General features: G+C 35.6%; 1 protein-coding gene across 2 annotated transcripts; it reads left to right on the plus strand.

Moving 5' to 3' along the window:
* The first annotated feature begins 162 nt into the window (after positions 1-162).
* MKKS (MKKS centrosomal shuttling protein) lies at positions 163-12,395 on the plus strand. 2 transcript variants are annotated; one of them, XM_030872570.2, is made up of 5 exons: positions 163-1,165; positions 4,128-4,303; positions 5,234-5,344; positions 6,950-7,391; positions 8,727-12,395. In XM_030872570.2, exons 1-4 carry the CDS (start codon positions 181-183, stop codon positions 7,388-7,390), a joined length of 1,713 nt encoding a protein of 570 aa, XP_030728430.1. In that variant the 5' UTR covers positions 163-180; the 3' UTR covers position 7,391; positions 8,727-12,395. The 2 variants fall into 2 exon arrangements, with proteins under 2 accessions (XP_030728430.1, XP_030728431.1); XM_030872571.2 differs by lacking the exon at positions 8,727-12,395 and having other exon boundaries at positions 6,950-7,609.
* The last annotated feature ends 279 nt before the right edge of the window (positions 12,396-12,674 follow it).

The raw sequence follows: 12,674 nt of genomic DNA on the forward strand, positions 1-12,674 counted from the left end.
CCGATTAGTATCGTAAGCATGGAGCTAAGTATTTAATTTTATAGCCACAACGCTGTATATTCGGACTTTCATTCCTGAAGGATAATCTTGTTAAATGTTGAAACCCACCACAATACAATAAATAGAAAACTCTGGTTAACTAAATAAAAGCTGTCTTCACAAATTACCACCTGAAGTAAGATGACTCGTTTAGAAGCTAAAAAGCCCTCATTCTGTAGAAGTGAGCCACTGACAAGCGAACGAGTGAAGGCCACCCTCTCTGTCTTGAAAGGCATCGTCACATCCTGCTATGGCCCGGCAGGCAGGCTGAAGCAGCTGCACAACGGCCTGGGGGGCTCTGTGCGCACAACCTCCCAGTCGGCAGCCCTCCTCGCCAACCTGCCAGTCACCCATCCCATTTTAAAGATACTGACAACTTCTGTGCAGAATCACGTGTCCTGCTTCAGTGACGGCGGCTTATTCACAGCCATTCTTTGCTGCAACTTAGTTGAAAATGTTCAGAGAATAGGTTTGACACCGACCACTGTCATTAAGTTAAATAAGCAGCTTTTGAGCCTCTGCATCAGTTACCTAAAATCTGAGGCCTGTGGTTGTCGAATCCCAGTCAACTTTAGTAGCACTCAGATCCTCCTCTGTTTGGTGCGTAGTATATTAACAAGTAAACCTGCCTGTATGCTCACCACAAAGGAAGTCGACCATATCAGTACTTTGATTCTGAGAGCCTTTCTGCTTATAATTCCAGAAAATGCCCAAGACCACATCATTTTAGGAAAGAGTATAATTGTCCCTTTAAAACATCAAAGAGTTATAGATTCTACTGTGTTACCTGGAATACTTATTGAAATATCAGAAGTTCAATTGATGAAGATATTACCTATCAAAAAATCAGATTCCTTCAAGGTGGCACTCTTTTGTGTGTCTTTATCCGGAGACCTTTCTGATACTGGAGAAGGAAATGTGGTGGTGAGTTACGGAGTTTCTCTTGAAAATGCAGTCCTGGACCAGTTGCTTAACCTAGGAAGGCAGCTAGTTAGTGATCACGTAGATCTTGTCTTGTGCCAAAAAGTTATACACCCATCTTTGAAGCAGTTTCTCAGAACGCATCATGTTATTGCTGTAGACAGAGTTGGAGTGGCTGTGATGGAACCCCTGAGTAAAGTGACAGGTAAAAAGCACTCTCAGCTTTTGCCCCTTATGGTTAATAAATCACACTTCTTTTGAGCAAAGATAGTCTTGGTGTGTGTCAACTGTTAACATCTTGAACAATTTGAGAAGCCGCCAACCTCACAGTGTGTGTGTATCATTTCTGGTGGTTTCTGGAAAAGATCCTGCATTGTTCACTTATTAAAAATTGAGTGATGAGGACTATTTTCTAGGTATTTTCCAGCCCCAAAATGTACTGCAGAGTCTGTCATAATCTAAAACTATTAACCCCCAAACATTTTACAGATTATTGAGAAATCTAACATTTTCATAATCACATAAAGTCTTTCATACTTGAAACAAAATTCTTCTACTTGAGTTTTGCAACTAGAATATTCACTTTTATCTAACTCCAACAAACAACTGTACTTCTGCCTAAATGGTGGTTCCTAAGTAGGGTGTGTGTGTGTGTGTGTGTGTGTGTGTGTGTGTGTGTGTGTGCGCCCGCAGGCTAGCTTTCAATATCCCAAATATTTCCAGCTAGGCTCCTTGAGACTGAGAGTTGGGATCATCTTTTACTTTCAGTGCTTACAACAAGCCTGGTCCACAGAAGGGGTTCTAAAATGTTTGTTGAATTAACAATAATATGTTTATTAACATACAGAATTATAACAGGCAAGAAATTCACCGTATTTCACAAACTCAGCAAAAAGAAGCAAATAGAAGTTTGGTAGTCACCTGCTAGAGCCAAAGAGAAATGACAGGCTGAAAAGTTCCTGATTTGAGTCACTTTTCAGTATCTCTTTAACTGCATTGACAACCCATCAGAAAGACAATCATTTCATTCAGATCAATTTCAATTCATAAGTTATTAGACTTAAAAGTTTAAGTCTAATAAATTTTGTTAAAACTGTTAAAGTTGACTATTTTTAGTCTTATTATAAATCATCGAAAAGGAGAAGGATGAGTGCCAGTACTGAATCCCTAAGATCTCTGGGCTATTGCCCTGCCTCTGTAAGACTGTCAAATGATCGTTAGTGGAAATTGTTAAGAAATAACAGAAAATCATTCTTTGGAACTCATTGGTAATATTGTGGGTCAGACCCATATCCTTAAATATTTACTGGCTTTTCATGAGTCAGATGATTTCCAGTTGTGAATATTGAGTATTATAGATTATGTAGTCAGTTTTTAAACTGAAGCATTTTTCCATAGAAACAATATAAGTGGGCACTGGATTTCCACACCAGCCCACAATTGATATTTTATCCCATTTGTAACTAGAACATGGTAGAACATGAACTGACCTATTTTATTTGAAAATGGATATGAAAAGTTATGTGTTTTCCAAGTATTTGCAGTTGATTCTTTGGAGTGTTATCAGATGTTATCTAGGAGTGTTATCAAGAGATCGCAGAGCTGACAGTGAGACTGGGGAGAGTGTCAATGTTTTTTATAGACATGCCCTGCCCTGCTTCCCCAAATTATGTATGTGTAATGTTATGCAAAGCCACAGCTGCAGTCTTGGATCTCGGGAGCAGAAACTTTTTGAGACACAAGGGAAAAGGGGGGAAAAAACTATACCAGGCCGATGGTTCCGGTAAACTAATAACAGGTGAAGTATGTTTGGGACCTAATGCATCTTCTCTGGTGTATCTAGGTTAACATTACCTCCTTTCTCCCCCTTCAAACAAAATTCCTCTTTACTGATGATCTAGGTTAAGTAATGGGGTTATTGTGCTTGGTTGACTTGTGGGTATGAAGCTTGTCATAGCTTACAGAGCATTTTTAACATTTGGTTTGATTTATTTGTGAAATAGACGTGATTATCCCCATTCTGGGAAAGCCCACCCAGAAGAGTTAAATGACTTGCTGCACATCAGAGGATAATCAGCGGGAAAGGGGATCCTCTCCTTACAAATTCTCTGTTGGTTCCACCCTTGAAATTATACAAGATGTAGAGTTTTGTGTTTTTTTCCCTTAAATTTTAGATCCCTCAAGTATTCCTTATTCTTTGAGAATTCAGAAGTAAAGAGGAAAGGGTATTCAAAGAAGTGAAATTGTTCATGATTATTTTCTGGTTTTTTACAAAATTTTTGAGCTGCACATATTTTTAGACATAATTATTTTAATCCCATTAGTTTCAAAGAGGAAACTGGCCCAAGAAGGTACATTGCTAAGAGTTACAGTTTTAATCTTAAGATTTTAAACTAGTATTGTTACTCCTTATAGGTTTGTGCCATTTCTTACATAACTACTACATTTAGAGATTTTTAGAAACCTTCAAGTCATCCTAACTTCTCATTCATATTTTTATTAATTTATGTTTTGTAAAATTTTACTATTTTACCTGTACAGGAAGGAGGGCAAAATATAATCAAAGAATAAGAAAATGAAATAAGAATGTCACATACTTTATTTTGGCATAATTTAGGTAGTTGTTTACATGCAAACAATTGTTAGGCAAAAAGAAAAAAAAAAATTCCTATATGTTCACTAAATGGAGCCCCAAAAGAATTCAACTACACATCTATTTGCATAGCTTACTTTGTGTGTTCTAAGGTAAAAATCATAACACCTTTAGAAAATGACCTGTCTCCTCACTTCATCCTCATTCCAGATTAGTGGGGTTGTTAATTTGGGGTCTCTGATCCCTGCACAGGCTTCCAGGGTTCCTGGACTTCCTGAAAATGTACGCAAAATTGTGTGTGTCTTTTTTTGGAGAGTACAAAATAGCTAAACATGTTCAAAGACGTCTGTAAACCAAAAGAACCTCTGCTTTATTTGCATATGATTTTAATGACAGAATACTACTTATTTCATAGGTTTAAGAAGATGCATCTTATTTCTTTATCCTATATTTCATATCTTAAATGATATGCTTGTGGGGCTTTTATATTGGCTGGGAATAAATATTGTAAATGATTGTATGCTCCATCTTCACTCATCCATTTTGTGTTTTCTAAACTTTTTTTAAAAAATAGGAACAAGGCCTATTGGTTCCTTGGACTCAATCTCTCCCAGTAGTTATGGAAGTGTGAAAGATTTGTGCACTGCAAAATTTGGCTTCAAACATTTTTTTCATCTTATTCCTAATGAAGTAACTGTCTGCAGCTTGCTTCTCTGCAACAGAAATGACACAGCCTGGGATGAACTGAAGGTAAGTAATAAACTGAATTCCACGTCTAGGGGCTGAGGCAGGGATTAAATAATCACTCAGACAAGTGCTATAATTTTTTTTCACATCGGTGAGCTATGCTTTTTTTTTTCTTCATAACTTCCCTAGGTTGTATAGAAAGCAAAAACAACAAAAATGTGAGAATTAAAATTACAAGTAAACTGATTGAATTGCCTGTGATACTACAGAAGCTTGGCATGTTGCCTCTTATTATTTCTAGTATTTTACAAGCAATCTGAAAGTCCTTGATGGGGACTTTTCTTAAGAAATTAACTTCAATTGTGTACTTGTTGATGCTAATGTGTATGAATAATTCACTTAGCAATAGGTTCCCCAGTTATACCCATCATCCACCTCTTAACAGCATGTTGTCCACGAACAGCAATAACACATGCAGCTTTTATACAATGGAAGCGATGCCCTATGGCATTGGTCACAGACTTGAAGAATGCATGCTCAAGGATCTATCCTTGGTGAATATTCAAGGTCTGTGTGTTTTTATTACTGCTTGGTTGGATCATTTCCATAGCAACTTGAAATAAATTCTGTAGCATTTATACAGCTAAGTTATTTAGACTGAAATATTTTTTGGTAGAAATATTTGCATACCTTGCTGATCCAGTTATTGTGTTTGTGAATCTCAATTTGAAGAGCTAAATATATATGAAAGAGGATATTAATCCAGACCATGAAAACAAACATCTGGCTATTTTCTTTCATCTCTTTATTATTTCATCTTTATTATTCCAAAATGTATTCATCACATGACAACCTTAGTGACACCAGTTTTGTTCTTCTGCAATTAAAATCAGGCTCTTTGAGACCACTCTCTAAGTTGCCTTGAAAACGTGGTTATATTTCTTTGTGTTTCTGATGTCAATGTCAGATACTGGTGATTCGTTTCTTTTTTAGCTCACGTGTCAAACAGCACTGCATGCTTTGCAGTTAACAATCAAGGAACCATGCGTTTTATTAGGAGGTGGCTGTACTGAAACTCATTTGGCGGCATATATCAGACACAAGGTAGGTTAGATAGTCCTTCTTAAATTATCTGAATTCTCAGCAACATTCATTTTATGAAATAATAAGCTAAATCATAACACTCTGTAGCCTCTAATGCTTAATTTCTCAGTAGTCTTAAAATCAAATATTGTATTTGAAAACACTCGAGGAAAATAACACTTGCAAATATAAGGTAATATCTTTATCACAATGATTATTAATCCAACCTTTTAGCAGGTGATCGCATTCTTTGAGTATTGTCTCTACCGCCTCTTGAAATGAGCATTCTGTTAATGGGAGCTGTCATCTTAGAGATCTCAAGTGCTGTGGTACAGTAATAATTGATATTCACTATGAAAGTGTTGAGATTCTATAGAATACTTCAGTACCTTCTGCATCTTCAAGAAAACACTTAATTTCATTTATTAAAGCATGCTAATTATTAGACTCTATTATAATTTTTAAATTGGTTTTCATTTATGATATATTGATTCTATTAACTAGAATTGTTTTATTAATCTATGAAACTCCATTTCCTGACAGTAAAGTTAGTGCATTGTAGTTCTTATTAATTATTTCATTAACACTGACCTACTCTATTTGAAAATGGATACAAAAATGTATGTGTTTTCCAGGTATTTGCAGTTGGCTCTTTGGTTAGTCAGGAGTGCAGAGCTCCCTGGGATGCCTGGGATTGGGTGTAAACGTTTTTCATAGACATGCCTTGCCCTGCTTCCCCAAATAATTTAAAATCTGTTTGGGGATAAAGCCCATTCATGAAAAGTTATTGGAATTTACATTATGAAAAACAAACCCATTGCCAATCTATTGATGCTGAATGGATGGTCTGCAAATGGGACTGAGTAAACTAGAATAAGTCTTTTGGAGAAGGAAGGTGTTTTGAGTAGGATTTTAAAGAAACAGTATAGCACTGAAAATATGGGGAAAGAATATGCCATAGAGATGATCTCATCTGGTTCCAACCTCCTGGGAAAAAGAAAAAAGTGGTCACTGTTTTTAAGTAGTTAGGATATGGGTTTTTAACTATCATTCAAGTATGAGTTTGCTAATATATTACTTTTTCTATCATGAAATTTCTAGGATAAACTTTTTAGAATGGTGGAAAAGAAGCAAAGTTGTATAACCTTGTCATTAATTTAAAAAGAATAGTTATTTTTTAAACATTAATGTGAAAATGACACGTGCTTAAATGGTTTTTGTCTTAATAATAATACATGTATTCGCATTTTAAACAAATCTCAAACATTTGCCAAGCAAATGTTTGGGACATTAGTCTTCCAGAGGTTCCTCCCAGATGTACAGAAGCCTGTGATTCACATATTATACCTTGTCCTTCATGTATTAAGGAGGCAGTACTGGGCAGTCCTTCAGAATAAGTTGATGGTGGGGTTTATTCTGAGTCGTTCATTCTGATAACATGACTGGTAGAGAGCATTTTTACTACAACAACCAGGTTAAGGGATTAGCCTGACCAGCTGGCCCATCCATGCCCTTTAGCCTTGCACCAAACCCCTATGAATAAGGGTCTGATCAAGTATTTTTCAGAAACATTTTTGCATATTAATTGCTCTGTTCTGTGTTTTCAATGGTTTTGTTGCTCTTTAGATGCGTAGCGAGCCGGAAGGCATTCTTAGAGATGACGGATGTACCCAGACAGAACTCCAGCTGATCGCTGAAGCATTCTGCAGCGCACTCGAATCTCTCGCTGGCTCTTTAGAACACGACGGAGGTGAAATTCTCACTGACGGGAAGTATGGACACTTTTGGTCAGTTCAGGCTGATTCTCCCTCTGTTGTGAACTGGCCAGATTTGCTTTCAAGATGTGGCTGTGGACTCTACAGCAGCCAGGAAGAACTTAGCTGGTCCTTCTTAAGGAGTGCTCGTCTTCCTTTTGTGCCTCAAACCTGCCTTCCGTGTGAAGCCACGGACTCAGCTGGCAACCTGACCTTGGACTGTTTTACTGCAAAGCTTAGTGGCCTGCAGGTGGCTGTGGAGACTGCCAATTTGATTTTGGATCTTTCATATGTCATTGAAGATAAAAACTGATGTAAGAGAATAGCATGTTTATATTACAAAAAGAAAAACTAGTGACATGTCAATAAGGAAAAATATTGAGTGCATGTATTGTCTCTCAAAGACCTGTTCTGCATATTGGGATTGATGATTCATAAATTTATAGATTCACATATTTAAGAAAAAAAGAATTGATTCTTGAATACCACATTATTATACCACAGAATAATAAAAATATGAAGCATTGTTAAAGATACGGTAATTATCTAGCAGTTTCCACAGATACCACTGTACATTGTTCTAAATTTCTGTTCTCATTATTTTGACGTCATTCTGAGAGCATAACAGAATTCTTTTTTAAATCCTATGTTCTTGTTCGGATATACTTATTACAGATATTTTTTAGTTCGTAGTAATTACATATGTTTAAAACTAGATTCCAAAGTATCACAAAGCATCTAGTGCATACTGCTCATTCAGAAGAAGTATTCAAACTACACATTCAGTAAAATTTCTGGGTTCTTCAACTGAGACTATATCATTCACTGGTTGGGTAATTGATGTAGGAGCTGGTCTACCTACAATTGCTAGTTTGTATCACGGTTCTTCATTTTTGTTATTTTGATGAAATGTGTAATCAAGGAAAAATATAGATTTATATAGTAACTAAGCAGCATAGAGAAAAGAAGTGGAAAAACTATTTCTCTAATTTAGTCAAGAGTGCCAAAAAGAAACTGGCACAGCTCTCATATTCAAAGTAAAGACATGTCATATCAAGGAATATAATTTGAATTTTATGCAAATGCAAGATGTATTGATAAATTGAAGAAGAAATACAGAATGTAGCTAGAAGAATCAGTATGGAGCTGTAACATGTTATATTAAACTTTAGGAAAACATCTTGAACAGTTTGGGAAAATTAAACAACCTAAGAGTCAATGATCAGATCTATAGCCGTGATAGAGGGAGATAGAATGTTTAAGCAATTTCCTCCAGTATTCTTGTAATCTAAAAGAATTTTTATCCTGAGCCAAAGAAGAAATTGCAGTACAAACACAGCAGTGCAATATATATTGAAAAATCAGCTACACTACAAGCTTCATAAAATATTTCTCTAAAATTTCATGTCTTTTATTATTAGGGTCAGTCTGGCAGAGTGGTAGGCAGCCTCTGAGATGGCCCCCAGTTACCCACTGCCTCCTAGTTTTCAGGCCCTTGTCTAATCCCCTCGGTTGAGTGTGGGCTGGATGTAGTGACTCCTTTGAGTTTTCCAGTTCTCAGTTGGTGAACAGGAGTGTCTTAGGGCAGTTATCCTGTGCCTGATCTATCACTGTATATTGGGACATAACTTGTCTTTGTGGGTCTACAGGTGGAGAGGAACTGTGCTCCAGGAGCTGCACCTAAAGAATCACACACAGGGAGCCTCACCCACCCTGACCTGACTTCAGTCATGAGATTCTGGACTTTGAGCTGATGTTGTAACGCCATGAGAATTTGGGGGATCTGGGAAGGGTGTGAATGTATCTTGCATGGGATGGGCAGCCTCCAAGATGGTCCTGCCTCTTGGCGTACACACTTCGGGTGTGGCTGGGACCAAATGACTAGCTCTTAATGAGTAGAATACAGCAGAAGTGATGGGCTGTCACTTCCAATAGTGGGTTGTCAAAACAGGCTTCTCTCCTTATCTGTCTTGCTCACTGTGACGGAAACAAGCTGCCAGGTTGGGAGCTACCCTCAAGAGAGGCCCACGTGGCAAGGGACTGAGGGAGGCTCCAGCCAGCAGCCCACAAGGAACTGAATCCTACCAACAAACACAAGAGTGAATTTGGAAGCAGTTCCTCCTTAATAGGCATCAAGATGAGTTTAGCCTCTATATCATTGCAGCCTCATGAGACACCTTAAAACAGTGGATCTAGATAAACCACTCCTTGATTGATTTCCTGACCCACAAAATCTGTGAGATAATAAACTTTAAGTCAAGTTTGGGGTGTTATTTGTTATGCAGCAATTAACACCTAATAAAGGCAAGAGTAAAGCTTATTTATAATTACATACTGAAAATTTGATCACACAAGTGGAAAAAAGCATTCTTGATGCCATGCTTTTGCATTTTCACCATCATTCCAAACATAAAGGCAGGGTTCATCACACATGTTTACAATGGGGTTTTTATATTCACTTAAGAAAGGGTGTCACATAGAAATATGGGAATTATCCTGGGTTCTCAGGATAGCCATTTTTAGCTCTGTCATTTTTAACTTTGCCTTAAAATTCAATTATATTCCTTGGTGAAATACAATTGCTCTCATTTTGAGTATGTCATAAATTTGTTGAAATATTTTTATAAATTCATGTTTCCTGAAGTTGTATACAATCCTTAGTAGAAAACACTGGAAATTAAAAAAAAAAAAAACTGTCTTAATAGTTCAAGAAAATCATCATTCAAACTCAGATGGTAAAATACGAGATGAAAATTCTTGATGAAAATAATTTCAGAGGAGCTCATTTTGACAGAAATCAACAACAAACTAGCAGCTAAGTTAAGCCTTGGGCATTGTTTGCTGACAAAGTAAGATTGAAGTCTGAATATTGCATTATGTTTCCTCGGGCAACAGAACAGGAAGCCCTGATAGCTACAAAAAAAGGAAAAGGAGAATCATGCAGGAAAGAATGAAGTCAGCACTGCTCAATACTTTTGTGGGACTCACAGGACACGTCTCATGTTTTATTATTATTAATTAGTAAAGTTTCTTGAACCATAGAATTAGCATCTTTTTAATCAAAAGAGGTTAGGATTTTGGCAGCATAGAAAAAAAAATTGGAGAACTAAGACAAATTAAAAGACATTTTAAGTCAAAATACTCATTTAATCTTATAAATACCCAATTCCTTAATTCTTCCATTTATACTTGTATCAGAGAATCTTTATATGTTAGACATTTAAATCAACTGTTAGAGTGGAGTATTTTCCACAGGATATTTAAATTATTATTATTAGTTCTTTTTTATTATCATAGATATTCTTGAACCCAGTTTGTATAATCAAAACTTTTGGGGCCTTCACGTGATAGAAGAGGACTTTTAAGTACCCTCATAAGACCCATCATATTCTGTATTCTTACATTGTTGAACAGTTTTTTGGATAACTTTAAAATAAAACAATATTGTTTATAGTCACATAAATTATATAGGTTACTATTTAAGAGTATCATGTACAAAAATCACTCTCATAATCAATGCAGGGCCTGTCAAAACATCCAATTAGGTTATTCATTTCTGGTGATCTTTGGGGAATAGTCAAGGAGACTAAACATGTCTTATAGGTCCCTGTTTCAGCTGTATTGTATAAATAAATCTATCTCTTAATCTGAAGGAAAAGGCAAGTTTGAACATCTGATACCTTTATAATTTTTTTTCATTAGTTAAGTGTTTCCACTTAGTAACTATAGTGTCCCATAATCCTTGGAAATGTTTGCCATTCACCTACAAAATTTGAGTTTAGATGCATCTAAACTCAATGTTAGCCTGTATTTTTGGATTACAAGTAGATTTATATGTTTCTTTATTAAGAATATAGTAATACTCATATAAAAGAGAATGCAATCTCTGAAAACTATTTGTATATGTAGATCAACCCGTTTGTTGGAGAGAGAATTAATAGACTAGATGTATTAAAAGCAGTGGAATACCATTATCTGTAATAAATTGTGACTTAAGAGGGAAATGAAGCAACCTGACAATGTTCTATTAAGAATTCACATTGGGGAAACCTTTATAATAAACATCCTATTTTATTTAGCCCTGTAGCTTTTGTTTGAAGCATTGTGACTTCATTTTGAGAAATGTCAATTGATTTATTTCTGTTTGCCAGACACAAAAGTCAATGGTGTTGAAGATTTAAAAAAAAAGATTTGTTCACAATCCCTGACTTCAAGGAGTTGATCATCTGGCCGGCAAGACATATTTTTTAAGTATTATTTTCCTTTCTTCTTTCATAACATTTTGTAACAGTAGAAATTTTGGAAAATATGAATCTGACATACACACACAAAACAAAAACAAAGTCAAGAGTAGTCCTACTACCCAGAGATGACCACTGCTTACATTTTATGTGCATCTTTTTGGTTTGTCCTCTGTGTACAGTTTTCCAAAAATGTGATCATATAGGATGTTGTTTTATAATCTATTCTTTTTACTTAATATGTCATGAACATCATAATCATGTATAATAATTACACATTCTTCTACTATATCAGTTTTAATACCTGAAGAAATTTCAGTTGTAGAGATTACAGGCATGCCTTGTTTGATTGTCCTTCACTTTATTGCACTTCACAGATATTATGTTTTTTCATAAATTGAAAGTTTGTGGCAACTCTGCATCGAGCAATTCTATTGGCCCCGCTTTTCCAACCACATCTGCTCACTTTGTATGTGTCACATTTTGGTAATTCTCGCAGTATTTCTAGCTTTTTCATTATTATTATATTTGCTGTGTTGATCTGTGATCAGTGATCTTTGATGTCACTATTGCAAAAAGATTACAACTCACTGAAGGCTCAGATAATGGCTGGCGTATTTTAGCAATAAAGTATTTTTTAATTAAGGTATATGCAATGTTTCTTTAGACATAATGCTATTGCACCCTTAATAGACTACAGTATACTGTAAACATAATTTTCATACATACTGGGAAACCAAAAAAAACTGTGTAATTTACTTTATTGCAGTTCTTGTTTTATTGTGGTGGTCTGGAATCAAACCCTCACTATATTTGAGGTATACCATACCTGTGTATCATAATTTAGTCAATGAGCTTTTATTAATATACCTTTAGACTGTTTTCAATTTTTGTGTTAATATAAGCGACAACGCAGCAAACATCTTGCATATATCCTTTTCCCAGATCCCTGATTATTTTCTCAGAGTGAATAAATAGAATTAAGATTCCTGGGTCCAGCTGTATTTGAAATGGAAAGGCTATTAATACATATTGTCTAATTGTCTTCTAGAAATGTAGCATCAATAAACTTCAACTACACTGTGTGAAAGCTCTCATTTTTCTGAACTTTGGTCAACACTAGTTATTATCTTTGCCAATCTAATAGCTGAAAATAAAATCCTTTTTTTAATCTGCATTTTCAAAATTATTAATAAGGAAGATACTGTTTCATACTGCTGTTGATGTTTCATACATCATTGGCCATGTCTTCCTTTTTTTAGTCAAATGTTAAAACAGGCCTTCCAAGCCTTACTTTCTATCAGTAAGTTTACCTTTCTCTTACACATTTTTATTTTTATATTTGTTTTCTCATAT

The sequence above is a fragment of the Globicephala melas genome, chromosome 15, assembly GCF_963455315.2.
Source record: "Globicephala melas chromosome 15, mGloMel1.2, whole genome shotgun sequence".
Taxonomy (NCBI): Eukaryota; Metazoa; Chordata; class Mammalia; order Artiodactyla; family Delphinidae; genus Globicephala; species Globicephala melas.